Raw genomic sequence first — 14,435 nt, 5'->3', positions numbered from 1 at the left:
TAAGAGTTATATTTTTATTTTCTAGATCTATTGGAGAGTTGGATTTTTGAGAAATTTGAAGAAGATGACTTTGGAACGCATAGTCCATATTTTGATATGTACTTTAGATTTTTTAAAAATTATAGAAATATGGTAAATAATCATATATCATCTCAATTATACTTAATTTATTTTTTAAAAACATTATATATCTTCTTTAATTTAAAAAAGAAAAATAAATAATTATCTCTTGTCATCTTCAAAAGACAACTCTCAAATATACCTTTAGTTTAATTACAGTTTTAATTTTTTATTTTTATTGATTGACGAATTTAGTCGACCTATTTTAAAAATCGACAATTTTGATTCATTCATCTTATTTTTTAATTAAAAATAATGATATGACATACTTTAAACATGTCATATGATATCATTATGTATAATGATAACACCCATAAAATCAGAATAAAATACAGTAAAATTTTAACTTTCAACTTCAATTTTTTTTTCCATTTTTCTAATCTAATTAATAACATTTGAACAATTAATATATCTTAAGGTCGTGCAATTGTATTTTAGATTATTTAAAATACAATAAATCCTAATTTTTTAATTTAAAAAATAAAAGATACTATATATTTTAATTAAAATATATATTTTTTTTTCTCCGTAAATCAATAAAAATACAAAACTTAAAAGTGCAATTAAGTGTTTTTGTTAGCAAGATTATTCAGTAACCAATGGAGTAATGAGTCATCGTGGGAGGCTGACGAGTGAGAACTATTATTTAATTTCACGTGTGAGTCACATCATAAGATATAAAAAAAGACAATGTCTAAAGTCAAAGTCATCCCAAAAGGGTGTGTTTCCTGGAAGGTTGAATCAAGAGATAATATATAATTTATCTATAATCTGTAATCAGAATCTCCATTGATCTCCTCAGACTCAATTGAAATCAGTTCAAAATACAACAATGGAGAATGAAACCAAACAAGTTATTAAGCACAAGAATATGGATATCTTCCACATCCTCAAACAAACTATAATCATCTATTTCAAAAACATCAACTTCATCCTCTTCACTTTCCTCACTTCTCTTCCTTATTTTTTCCTCATGCTTTACTTTGAAACTCTGTTCCAACAAACTGTAGTTCAAACACCACAAATCATCTCATCTTTGCCTTTTCTAGAAAAAAATCCAATTCGTTTCCAATCCATTTCCATTACCAACAACATCCTACTCATCGATGTCCCAAGTTTTAGCGAGGATTATTTACCTGTTTTGCTTCAGCTTGCTTTAATTTACACTTTCCCTCTTCATTTTCTAGAATTCTGTTCTACAGTTATAACTATGAAATTGTCTTCAAAGCTCATTAGTTCAGACAACAAAATGAGTCTCAAAGACATGTTTCAAAATTCCATTGACATATCAATGATGATAGGAACATTTATAACTTCTTTGTATGTTCTTACTTTATCAAATTGTCTCCTAATTGCATTCCCATGGACAGTGAGTAATTGTTACAGTTTGTTTAGTGTTTTTGGGTTGTACCTATTAGTTCCATTGATTTGTTGTGTAGCTGTTGGAAAGTTGTTGATGGTGTATTTGGAATGGAGTGCTATTTGGAATATGAGTATTGTGATATCAGTTTTGGATGGTATATATGGTGTTGGTGCTTTGAGAGTTTCATATTTTTTCAGCAGTGGTAATAGAAAAAGAGGACTTCTTTTGATGCTTGTTTTCTTTGTTTTTGGAATTTGTCTAAGGTTAATATGTATCTACTTTGAATGCTATAAAGGAGGAAATGGAATTTTTCTACAGATTGGGATTCTTACTGTGGTGAATACATTGAAATGGGTTTCTTGTGTGATTTATTTCAATGATTGCAAGGAGAGGAAATTGGAGAAGATAGCTGATTTGGAAAAAGGTAAAGTTAAGCTTGAAAGTAATGCCCCAAAAGAATGAATGTAGGTTTTTTTATTTAATTTCTTTGATGTGAAAATAACAATTGAATGCTTGAACAAGAGTAATAATGATGTTATTTTCATTATTCTATACTATTTTTCATCAGGTCTGAGATATTGAATATGAATAATGTTCACTTCTTAAAGTCTATATGTATATATCAATTCATCTTATGTTGATTTAAAAAAGATACATATGACAAACAATTGAGTCCCTTGGTCACGTGGTAATGGAATAACACTTTCGACTAAGAATGTTTGACAGCAAAAAAATTTAAAAATAAATTTAATAAAGTAAAAGTTGTGTTGGAAATGTAGATATAGAAAGTGAAAGCAAAACAAATGTGATGAACAAATGCCAAAAGTTTTAAGGCGTTTGGGACAATGCACACTTTCATCTTACATTCTGCTTGATATGTCATGAATGAACTGTATCAGAATCATAAATTGTTAGGGTGAAAGCACACACATTAAGTTTCAGCTGTAATGATCAATGTCAAAGACATCAACTCCTTTATCTTCCTTTCATCTGCACTATATATGGATTTGGCATTTAAGCTGCTCTCAGACAATAATGAAATTAATCTCAAGCAGAAGTTTCAAAAATCCATTTGGTATCCTTATTCCAAATGTATTTGTAAGACTGCAATTCACATTTTTCCAACAAGAATCCAATCAACCGGTTTATTGGCCTTTCAAGTGCATAATGATATAACCAGTAGAGAAACTATATAATTATATGTAACCAAAATATAATTTATTATAAAACATGTAGTTTTTTTTTTTTTTGTCACAACCCTTGTTTCTCATTAGAAGAGTCTACTGTTTCGGCTAGAGTTTAAAATTAGACACAAATTCTTTAAAATGTATCATCTTTAATTAAAATTTATTAACTATTTCAATCTAATCATTTGATTATTGTGTGAATAAATTTAAAAAACGTTATTAACTAATAATGATCTATTTTTTCGGTATAACACGAAAATGTCTTAATAAGCATTGAAATACTTATTAAAAAAAATTTATTGAACACTACTTTACATGATTCAACTATAATGACTTGAATTTGGTATTTGAATTTAATTTATTTATTTTCATATAAAAGTTATATACTTTGATTTTTATTTATTCATTTAAATACCTCACTCGTTCTATAATGAATTACCTATTTAAAAAATACTAATTATTTTTTCATCATAATATTAATAAAATTTAATAAATTTTTTGTTCTTTCTGTCTTTTTTATTTGTAATTTTTTTTTAATTTGTACAAATGTTAAAACGAGTCAATTATTTTGAGACAAAGTTTAATCTTTTTTTGTTGTAAAGAGTTTAAAAAGTTTAACGGTAAAACTCACACGTACTAAATACAGAGAAAAATGGAATACGTCGAGTTCAAACTCGTATCTCAATATATCAAATATATTTGCAATTTCTATTTAAATTGTACTTACGAAATACCTTTATTTTATTTTTATAAATTATTAAAAGAAAAAACAATTAATCAACAAGATTGAATCTAGTAAAAGAGTTCTTTGACTTACACAAAATGACGAACCATAATTGAAATCTCGATTAAAAGAAGTGATTAAATTTAAAGTAACATGCAGAGAAGAACAACAGCTATAACAAAAGGACATATTAAAGAAAGAAAACATATATTCAAATTTTAAGAATGATATTTATTTTATCAAAATAGAAAAATAAATTTAACACACACCAATATATTAGTTACAGTATATATTTTTTAGAAAAAAGAAGAGTTAAAAAAAGAATGATTAATTGCACGATTTTGGTGTTAAAGAAAAAAGAGGTAACTAAGAAGCGGGAAATGACAATGGAGAGAGAGCCACACAAAAATAGAGAGTGATCCATGAAAAAAGTGATGATTATATCATAGTATCAATCATGCTACTGAATGGTTATGGCTTCTACTTTTTCTTTCACTCTCTCTCACACTTCCTCCACTTCCCATTCCTATCTCTCCCAAACCAAACACGCTTTTCGATGTCCCACAATTAAGTTACCTTCTTCCATTAACCGTAATAACCGCCGTGTCTTCTTCAAAGTCTCAGCTTCATTTTCATCTTCCTTTCAAGCTTTGATATTTGACTGCGATGGTGTCATCTTAGAGTCTGAGCACTTGCATCGTCAGGCTTATAACGATGCATTTCTTCACTTCAATGTTCGTTCTCCTTCTTCTTCTCCCCAACCACTCAACTGGGATATCCAATTCTATGATCAACTTCAAAACCAAATTGGTGGTGGCAAACCCAAAATGCGATGGTTTTTTTCTCTTTCAACTTCCAAAAACTTTCTTTCTTTTATTATTCTTAGTAGCATTGTGTTATTTGATTATGTGTTTTCGGGATTTTAAGGTACTTTAAGGAACATGGTTGGCCTTCATCCACTTTATTTGAGACTCCTCCAACTGATGATGAGGAACGAGCTAAGTTGATTGACACTCTTCAGGTTTTTTATGCTTTTTCTTACTTTCACTTGTTAATACTCAATAAGTACTTTAGTATTTAGTGCGAATTAGGAGATTCACTATTTAGTTACCAAGTTTTCCATTGTTCACAAGATGGAACTTCGGTTGGTAAATATGCGGGTCATTTAGGGTGTGTTTGGAGTCGACTAACTTATCTGAGCTTATCTACTGACATAAACTCTTGTGAGATTATTTGAGAAAGTTTATAGAAATAACTTATGGCATATCAATAAGCTGATTTAAGCTAATTTTCGCAAGATATTTTTAACTTATTTCCATAAGCTCTCCAGAATGGCTTATGAAAATAGTTTGACTTTATTTTAACTTTTGTTATTTATACGTAAGCACTTATATGATAAACTCTTATACTATAAGTGCTTAGTTAAGCTGTTTATCCTCACAAAGCTTGGATGGGAAAAATGAACAATGAACTCTTCTTATAATTTAGGGGTCTGTTTAAACTTTTTGTCCTTTTCAGTCATAAAGTAAAAATGAAGAAGACATTCATTACAATGATAGTTTCCTTGTTTGGCTATTTAATTTGCGAATTCTACACTACAAAAAAATTTGAACTTTGGAGAAGTTTCTTGCTCCTTCTCAACTTATTTTGAGTGATCAAATTGGGTTTATGCACCTATAAAAGTTTCAACACATCTATGCTTATGTTGCATTCATAACTAATTTATTTTGGTTTTCAAACAATGAAGACCCTGTCAATTGTTGCCTAACTTATAGAGCATACTGTCATTGCATTGGTCATGTAGGATTGGAAGACTGAAAGATACAAAGATATAATCAAGTCTGGCTCTGTAAGAATATTTCTATATATATATTTCATCTCCTAATATTCCACATTCCTTGATTGTGAAGGTGCTATTTTTGTCAATAAGCTACTGTTGAATTGCCTGCACATTTTGGCACAGGTAAAACCTAGACCAGGAGTTTTGAGATTGATGGATGAAGCCAGAGACGCTGTAAGATATAACCTTATGCACATTTTTGTACTGTTGTGCTCTCTAGTTTCTGTTTCATTGCACAAAGTATGATTTATTTGTGACTGTTGGGGTGACTGCAATATGAACTGTTTTGATTATTGTTCCAACTCATCATTTAGTTGATTAGTGATATAAGCTTATAAGTTTGTCATTTTATTTTGCTCAATTGCTGCTGCAGGGGAAAAAGCTAGCTGTTTGTTCTGCAGCTACTAAAAGTTCAGTTATTCTTTGTCTTGAAAACCTTATTGGACTCGTAAGCGCACTTTCGTACTTGTTCTCACTATTGGAAGTAGGAATTTCTTTATTACTTTGCATTCAACAAGCTTATTTTTTCTGTTGTAGGAGCGCTTTCAAAGCCTTGATTGCTTCCTTGCTGGTATATTCACACCACATTTATATCTTAATATTGATCATACAATCATAATAGAATATTATGGAGTCGTAAGAAGATGATACCTGTAGATTATGTAGTAAGGAGAGTAGATTAGATAAAGGATAGTCAAATCACTAGATACTGAAGAAGACTTAGAAAAACTGTTAAGTAAAGCCTAGATATTAATGAGTTGGATAGATATGATACATGACAATACGTTATCCATGTAACTGACCCTACTTAGTGGGTTAATGCTTGATTGTTGTTGTTGTCTTGGTCATATAACATTGAAATATCAACATATTTCCCTGCTTAAGAGTTTTGGACCAAAACTTATTCCATGCTGTCACGCCCTTAGAGACTGAGGCATCTGATCTCAAAATTAATACATAGTGTAAGACTAACGAAATTCATTTTTACCTAGACAGTTTACTTTCCTTTCCTATAAGAAAGTTGTCTATTTAGGTTTAAGTTGTTCCAAGCTTTCCCATAGTGTTGGTCATAATTTTAGTCCATATATTCATGTGAAAAACGAGGATTTGCTTGTTGATTTACTTCACCTCTACTTTTTGATTCAAATAAAAAAAATTATTTTGGAAATGCTTTGCATACTCAAGTTTAAATTAAACTTATCTATCCATTTTATTTAAATTTTCAGGTGATGATGTGAAGGAAAAGAAGCCCGACCCATCAATATATTTGACAGCTTCCAAGGTTTAAATATGACCAAAATCATCAAGAAATGTGAAATTATGAGGTTTATTTTTGTGCCAGAGACCAAGTATAATTTATATACTGTGCATTGCAGAACCTGGGTATATCAGAGAAAAACTGCTTGGTGGTAGAGGACAGTGTTATTGGTTTACAGGTAGATCTTCTCATGTTATCAATGTTTTATCTGTTCAACCAATCTCTTTATATGTTGTACAAAAGGAAAATAAAAACAAAACTAACTCTCTTAGCTTGTGTTAGAAAGTTAGAGGGCAATAAAAGGTTTTGATTTGTTGTTTGATATAGTAGTTAGGTTAAGTAAATAAAATTTCAAATTTACAAATCTTCATTTTGTTATGCATTTAATCACGTTTATGAATACTGTTATCCTGGCTTTGTTGATTGTCGTTAAATGCATTCATTTCCAAGGTTTGAAGAGAGAATTGTTAGACTTGGATGGTTGCTGCCTTGGAATTTTAGAACGAAATGAATATTATACTACTACTGATTATATGTCCCACATTGGCTAGAAACTATAACAAGTAGTGAGGTTTTTGCTATAAAATAAGATCTCACCCTCTAACCAAATCATACCCTTCTGTTCTTATCAGTTTAATATCTGATATATGGGCCAATGGTTCACGTGATATGCACCCCAACAATTTAGTCAAAGTTTATTTGTATTATCCTTTTTTGAGATGTTATTTTATTATATACCCTATTAAATTTAGTATCTTTTATTGATTTTGATACTGTAATAGCATTGCTTTGTAGTTTAGGACTTAGACTCCTGAGGTGTTTTAGAAATTATAAACCTGTTTTAAAACTCAATTAGTGAAATGATCCTTTTAATTAAATATCTTTTATTTCACTCTCCAAGAAACATATCAAGTGAAGTATATGAAAAGTTTTGATTTGTGGTTTGGTTTAGAAGTTTGTTTGAAGCACATGAAATTTCAGATTATAAATCTTCATTTGTAATCTTCATTTGCTTCTTAACTCAGGCTAAATTCTCTTTAAGTCCAATTTAGAAAAGTATTTTGCTCCTATAATTCACACAAAATCTCAAACTCCCATAATTTTTCTTTACCAATATCATTGGACTTGAGTAGGGTATATTGCTCGACATTATTATACCCGAGCTCAACATATCTGGCCACATGTTTTTCTATCTCATTCTTTTGAAGGCGAAGGTGTCTATAGGGTCTTACATTCACTGGATTAGTACTACCTTTGATCGGAATCCTGTGGCAACCGCCCTGGTAAGGTGGAAGGCCTTCTGGTTCATCAAATATCTCAGAAAAATCCTCCAACAAACGCTGCCATTCCACCTTCTCTATTGCATTTAGTCCTTGACTGTCAGCCTTCAAGCTTTGATCACATTCAGTATCAAAACTCCACAAAATTGCGATGGCTTCAATGTCTGTTATCTTTAATAAAGCCTGTGGTCCGGGGAAATAAGGATGTTGACCGACTAGAATCTTCTCTAATTTCCACCACACTTTAGTAGTTGAAATCTTCATGGTTAAAGAGCTCCAATTTATCCCGACTTCCCCCAAAGTAGCCAACCAAGCCACTCTAAAATGGGATCCACCCCTCCAAGTTCAAACACAAGGAAGTCTTCCATTCATTCATATTCTCCCATCAGGACCTTCAGACTTTTGCAGTACCCTCTAACTTTGTTAAGTGTGGTTAAACACATTCATTCTTTATCCAAGGTTGCACTCATGATTATGTCCCACATTGGTTAGAAGAAACAACAATTAAGAGGATTTAGGGATAAAATAAGAGTCCGTTACATAAACAAATCATACCTTTCTCGGCCTTTTGGCTAAGATCAAGTGTAGTATCTGTTCTTATCAGTTTAATATCTGATACGTGGGCCAACGGTCCACACGATATTAAATTTATTTCTTGAGGGGGAGAGTCCATTACAATAGCTTGCTATTGGGTCTCTTGAGTGTTACCTTTGTGTTGCACTACTGCATTGGGTTGGTGCACCCCACTAATTATGTAAAAAATTGATTCTTTTTTTATATAATGATTTTTGTTAATCTAACATGCTAATCTGCTAAGACTTCATTTGGCTGGCTTAACCTACCACTTCAGTTGGAGATTTTTGATGTAATTTTGTTTCTCGCTTAACCTACCACTTCAGTTGGAGATTTTTGATGGAATTTAGTATCTGGATTTATTTATTATAATTTTTTAATGAATCTTCATTTTGTAACTTAATGGTTAAATTGCATTTAGTATTGTTACTTAATAATGCTCAAACTGTCACATCTAAACTAATAAATCTGTACAGGCAGCAACAAAAGCAGGGATGTCCTGCGTGGTTACCTACACATCTTCCACTGCTGATCAGGCGAGGACCCTTAAATGAATTTAACAAGAAAATTCTAACCTATTCTATATTGAACTCGGAGGAGAAAAACTGACTGATAATGACATAATTGGTTCTGTTTTGTATCTAATGTAGGATTTCAATGATGCCATAGCAATCTACACTGACTTGAGTAACATAAGGTATAATTATAATAATGCATTGCTGAAAAACTTTAATTGTAATTCAAACTTATATATATATATATTAGGTAGGTATTCTTAATTTAGACGCAACTACTAAAATTGTGAACCATGATGCAGCTTGAAAGATTTGGAGTTACTATTTCAAGATATTGTGGCTGCTAAATAGGAGAATTGTTTATGATTTGGAAATGTTACCATACAAGTTGTCTTGAATTGGTTTCTTTGAGGAAAACGGGTTGAAAGTTTGAGGTTTATCACAAGGCTCAGATCCTATGTTATATTTTTTTTCTTTTTCATGTTTGTATGTATTATTCATTGATAACAGATGTATACATAGACATAATGTGGATTCAATTCGTTGAAAAATGTAATAAAGATCACAATCCATTGTTTTATTTTGACTCCTAGAGATTTCCTGATCATGAAAGTTGAGATGTTTCTATTTCATCATTTATCATATGATTAGTTTCTTACCTCCTTAAGATTCTTAAGAAGGACTATAATAAGAAATGACTTTTATATTTCTTCGATCAATTTATCTATTTTAGAAGCGTCGGAACTAATATAATTAGTGAAATACATATTTTGCGAGTGATTCAACTTATTAATTTCATTTTCATGTTTTACCACTATCACAAATTGTGTATGTGTAAAGTAGGAGTACTTTGTAGTTTAGTACTACTTAGGAGCTTCACGGTTGGATTAGAAGCTTCACAATTGCATTAAGAGCTTCATGATTGGATGAAATGTTTATCAATGGGAGCCATCATTCACATGATAAATCAGTTTTATATGACTAAGTTATGCCCAACCTAAGTTTTAAATTAGTATTAGATCTGGTTCAAGATTTATTGAGCTATTTACTGTAGAACCACTCAGATCATACTCCGAAAGTTCAATCTTGGACGTGAGGGGGGAGGTTTTATAGGATCCCAAATTTTAAAATTCATAATTTAGTTACTAATTAGTTTAGAAGATGAGACTTGGATTCGTTAAAAGAAAAAGATGGGATTTTGGATTGGAAAGCAGGTCATTTAATCTACTAAACTAGTTCCTTGTTCCAAGTTACTATTTATTTTTGAATTTGAACTACAGATGTTTCTTGATCTTTTTGAACTTATTTTGAGCGATTAAATCAACTTTATGTACCTATGACAATTCCAACACTTGTATGTTTGTGATACATTGGTTGTTAAACCATGAAGACCATGCCAATTGTTGCCTCAGTTAGAGTATGCTGTCATTGCATTGGTCATGTAAGACAGGAAAACAGAACAATACAAAGATATAATCAAGTCTGGCTCCGTAAGTATATTTCAATAAATTTCCTCTCCTAATATTCCACACATTCCTGGATTGTGAAGTTGCTACTTTTGTTGATAAGCTACCAATAAAATTAAAATACCTATACATGTTGGCACAGGTAAATCCTAGACCAGGAATTTTGAGATTCACGGATGAGGCCAGAGATTCTAACATTGTTCACTGGTTATATATATTTTTGTATTATTGTGCTCTCAAGTTTTTTGTTTCGGTGCACAGAGTATAATTTATTTGTGACTTTTGGGGAGCCATTTAGAGTTGAGAAAGAAAGAAATGTTATACAACTGATGACTATGTCCCACATTGGCTAGAAGACATATCAAGTACCGAGGTCTTGGCTATAAAACAAGAGTTCATTCTCTAAACAAAGCATACCTTTCTCGGCCTTTTGGCTAAGATCAAGTGTAGTATCTGTTCTTATCAGTTTAATATCTGATATGTGGGCCAATGGTCCACATGATATTAAATTTATTTCTTGAGGGGGAGAGTCCACTACAATAGCTTGCTATTGGGTCTCTCGTGTGTCGCCTTTGTGTTGCACTACAGCATTGGCTTGGCGCGCCCCACCAAATTTAGTTAAATTTAGTTTGCATTATTCTCTCCATGGATGTTGTCTTACGACACGTTTTTAAATCCAATTGAACTTTTTAATAATTGATTGTTTTTTTTGTATGTGTAACAATGTTGGCTAGTAGTTTTGGACTCGGGGCCCTCGAGGTGTTCTAGAAAGCAGGACATCACTTTTTGTTTAACATTATAATAATAAAATAAAACATTTATTTTTGATATTAAAGAAAGTCCCACAATTTCAGTTCCATCTTTTTAATTAAATATTTTTTTTTATTTGAGTTCCATCTTTTTGATTAAATTATATTTTTTTTTATTTCACTTTCCAAGAAATTTGAGTCCTTAAGTCTTATAATGCCGAAATTGCAGTTGTGTGTGTGAGTTTCCGGCGGTATTTCCCATCTCGTCCACAGACCAATTTTTTTTAATGTTTTTATTTCTCTCTCCAAGAAATATACAAGTGACGTTAATGAAAAGTCTTGATTGTTGTGTGTAGTTTTCTTTTAAGCATACATGAAATTTCATATTACAAATCTTCATTTTGTTATTTGTCTGTCTAAATTGCCCTGAGTACACTCTAGAAAGGTATTTTGCTCCGTGTATTTCATCCATCAACTCTTCGATCATTGGAATGGGGAATTTGTCCAACACAATAACCTTGTTCGATGTTGAAAGCCATATAATCCATACAAAACCTTTAACTCCCACCATTTTTCTTTACCAATATCATTGGGCTAGAGTAAGGACTACTGTTGGGTTTTATTGTACTCTAGCTCAACATTTCAGCCACATGTTTTTCAATCTCATTCTTTGAAGGGGAGGGTACTTACAGGGCCTTAAACTCTTACGTTCGCTGAATTGTACCGTCTTTGGTATGAATCATGTGGCAACCTCCCTTGCAGTATTCTTGAGTGCATTTTATGTGGCCATCACCCCGAATTTGTTAAATGTGGTTAGATGCATTCATAATTCACTATCCAATGTTTGAAGAGAGAATTGTTAGAGACTTGGACGGTTGTTGCATTAGAGTTGAGAAAGAAAGAAATGTTATACAACTGATGACTATGTCCCACATTGGCTAGAAGACATATCAAGTACCGAGGTCTTGGCTATAAAACAAGAGTTCATTCTCTAAACAAAGCATACCTTTCTCGGCCTTTTGGCTAAGATCAAGTGTAGTATCTGTTCTTATCAGTTTAATATCTGATATGTGGGCCAATGGTCCACACGATATTAAATTTATTTCTTGAGGGGGAGAGTCCACTACAATAGCTTGCTATTGGGTCTCTCGTGTGTCGCCTTTGTGTTGCACTACAGCATCGGCTTGGCGCGCCCCACCAAATTTAGTTAAATTTAGTTTGCATTATTCTCTTCATGGATGTTGTCTTACGACACGTTTTTAAATCCAATGGAACTTTTTAATAATTGATTGTTTTTTTTTGTATGTGTAACAATGTTGGCTAGTAGTTTTGGACTCGGGGCTCTCGAGGTGTTCTAGAAAGCAGGACATCACTTTTTGTTTAACATTATAATAATAAAATAAAACATTTATTTTTGATATTAAAGAAAGTCCCACAATTTCAGTTCCATCTTTTTAATTAAATATTTTTTTTTTATTTGAGTTCCATCTTTTTGATTAAATTATATTTTTTTTTCTTTCACTTTCCAAGAAATTTGAGTCCTTAAGTCTTATAATGCCGAAATTGCAGTTGTGTGTGTGAGTTTCCGGCGGTATTTCCCATCTCGTCCACAGACCAATTTTTTTTAATGTTTTTATTTCTCTCTCCAAGAAATATACAAGTGACGTTAATGAAAAGTCTTGATTGTTGTGTGTAGTTTTCTTTTAAGCATACATGAAATTTCATATTACAAATCTTCATTTTGTTATTTGTCTGTCTAAATTGCCCTGAGTACACTCTAGAAAGGTATTTTGCTCCGTGTATTTCATCCATCAACTCTTCGATCATTGGAATGGGGAATTTGTCCAACACAATAACCTTGTTCGATGTTGAAAGCCATATAATCCATACAAAACCTTTAACTCCCACCATTTTTCTTTACCAATATCATTGGGCTAGAGTAAGGACTACTGTTGGGTTTTATTGTACTCTAGCTCAACATTTCAGCCACATGTTTTTCAATCTCATTCTTTGAAGGGGAGGGTACTTACAGGGCCTTAAACTCTTACGTTCGCTGAATTGTACCGTCTTTGGTATGAATCATGTGGCAACCTCCCTTGCAGTATTCTTGAGTGCATTTTATGTGGCCATCACCCCGAATTTGTTAAATGTGGTTAGATGCATTCATAATTCACTATCCAATGTTTGAAGAGAGAATTGTTAGAGACTTGGACGGTTGTTGCATTAGAGTTGAGAAAGAAAGAAATGTTATACAACTGATGACTATGTCCCACATTGGCTAGAAGACATATCAAGTACCGAGGTCTTGGCTATAAAACAAGAGTTCATTCTCTAAACAAAGCATACCTTTCTCGGCCTTTTGGCTAAGATCAAGTGTAGTATCTGTTCTTATCAGTTTAATATCTGATATGTGGGCCAATGGTCCACACGATATTAAATTTATTTCTTGAGGGGGAGAGTCCACTACAATAGCTTGCTATTGGGTCTCTCGTGTGTCGCCTTTGTGTTGCACTACAGCATCGGCTTGGCGCGCCCCACCAAATTTAGTTAAATTTAGTTTGCATTATTCTCTTCATGGATGTTGTCTTACGACACGTTTTTAAATCCAATGGAACTTTTTAATAATTGATTGTTTTTTTTTGTATGTGTAACAATGTTGGCTAGTAGTTTTGGACTCGGGGCTCTCGAGGTGTTCTAGAAAGCAGGACATCACTTTTTGTTTAACATTATAATAATAAAATAAAACATTTATTTTTGATATTAAAGAAAGTCCCACAATTTCAGTTCCATCTTTTTAATTAAATATTTTTTTTTTATTTGAGTTCCATCTTTTTGATTAAATTATATTTTTTTTTCTTTCACTTTCCAAGAAATTTGAGTCCTTAAGTCTTATAATGCCGAAATTGCAGTTGTGTGTGTGAGTTTCCGGCGGTATTTCCCATCTCGTCCACAGACCAATTTTTTTTAATGTTTTTATTTCTCTCTCCAAGAAATATACAAGTGACGTTAATGAAAAGTCTTGATTGTTGTGTGTAGTTTTCTTTTAAGCATACATGAAATTTCATATTACAAATCTTCATTTTGTTATTTGTCTGTCTAAATTGCCCTGAGTACACTCTAGAAAGGTATTTTGCTCCGTGTATTTCATCCATCAACTCTTCGATCATTGGAATGGGGAATTTGTCCAACACAATAACCTTGTTCGATGTTGAAAGCCATATAATCCATACAAAACCTTTAACTCCCACCATTTTTCTTTACCAATATCATTGGGCTAGAGTAAGGACTACTGTTGGGTTTTATTGTACTCTAGCTCAACATTTCAGCCACATGTTTTTCAATCTCATTCTTTGAAGGGGA

At 32.0% G+C, this 14,435-nt stretch overlaps 2 protein-coding genes and 4 non-coding genes across 6 annotated transcripts; all 6 read left to right on the top strand.

Moving 5' to 3' along the window:
• The first annotated feature begins 864 nt into the window (after window positions 1–864).
• On the top strand, window positions 865–2,118 carry LOC101514280 (uncharacterized). Its single transcript, XM_004504039.4, has one exon. The coding sequence runs from the start codon at window positions 953–955 to the stop codon at window positions 1,943–1,945; it is 993 nt and encodes a 330-aa protein (XP_004504096.1). The 5' UTR covers window positions 865–952; the 3' UTR covers window positions 1,946–2,118.
• Window positions 2,119–3,820: 1,702 nt separating this feature from the next.
• On the top strand, window positions 3,821–9,440 carry LOC101513945 (haloacid dehalogenase-like hydrolase domain-containing protein At4g39970). The gene is made up of 11 exons (XM_004504038.4): window positions 3,821–4,229; window positions 4,322–4,415; window positions 5,199–5,243; window positions 5,358–5,408; window positions 5,608–5,682; window positions 5,772–5,805; window positions 6,461–6,516; window positions 6,611–6,670; window positions 8,822–8,881; window positions 8,996–9,042; window positions 9,163–9,440. Exons 1-11 carry the CDS (start codon window positions 3,862–3,864, stop codon window positions 9,209–9,211), a joined length of 939 nt encoding a protein of 312 aa, XP_004504095.1. The 5' UTR covers window positions 3,821–3,861; the 3' UTR covers window positions 9,212–9,440.
• Window positions 8,324–8,519, top strand: LOC113787412 (U2 spliceosomal RNA). Its single transcript, XR_003473917.1, has one exon. It is a non-coding gene; the product is annotated as a U2 spliceosomal RNA (small nuclear RNA).
• A 1,299-nt stretch (window positions 9,441–10,739) lies between the features above and the next one.
• LOC113787377 (U2 spliceosomal RNA) lies at window positions 10,740–10,935 on the top strand. The gene has a single exon (XR_003473884.1). It is a non-coding gene; the product is annotated as a U2 spliceosomal RNA (small nuclear RNA).
• Window positions 10,936–12,077: 1,142 nt separating this feature from the next.
• Window positions 12,078–12,273, top strand: LOC113787410 (U2 spliceosomal RNA). Its single transcript, XR_003473915.1, has one exon. It is a non-coding gene; the product is annotated as a U2 spliceosomal RNA (small nuclear RNA).
• A 1,144-nt stretch (window positions 12,274–13,417) lies between these two features.
• On the top strand, window positions 13,418–13,613 carry LOC113787409 (U2 spliceosomal RNA). The gene has a single exon (XR_003473914.1). It is a non-coding gene; the product is annotated as a U2 spliceosomal RNA (small nuclear RNA).
• The last annotated feature ends 822 nt before the right edge of the window (window positions 13,614–14,435 follow it).

Source organism: Cicer arietinum, chromosome 6 (assembly GCF_000331145.2).
Source record: "Cicer arietinum cultivar CDC Frontier isolate Library 1 chromosome 6, Cicar.CDCFrontier_v2.0, whole genome shotgun sequence".
Lineage (NCBI taxonomy): Eukaryota > Viridiplantae > Streptophyta > Magnoliopsida > Fabales > Fabaceae > Cicer > Cicer arietinum.
This window is presented reverse-complemented; position numbering and strand designations above follow the sequence as displayed.

What these genes read in the sequence shown, in the direction of transcription:
- LOC101514280 (XM_004504039.4), top strand. Translation starts at nt 953, where the DNA reads ATGGAGAATGAAACCAAACAAGTTATTAAGCACAAGAATATGGATATC.
- LOC101513945 (XM_004504038.4), top strand. Translation starts at nt 3,862, where the DNA reads ATGGTTATGGCTTCTACTTTTTCTTTCACTCTCTCTCACACTTCCTCC. An exon ending in CCTTGATTGCTTCCTTGCTG is followed by an intron (nt 5,806 to 6,460) that starts GTATATTCACAC and finishes TTAAATTTTCAG; the next exon opens with GTGATGATGTGAAGGAAAAG. An exon ending in TATATTTGACAGCTTCCAAG is followed by an intron (nt 6,517 to 6,610) that starts GTTTAAATATGA and finishes TGTGCATTGCAG; the next exon opens with AACCTGGGTATATCAGAGAA.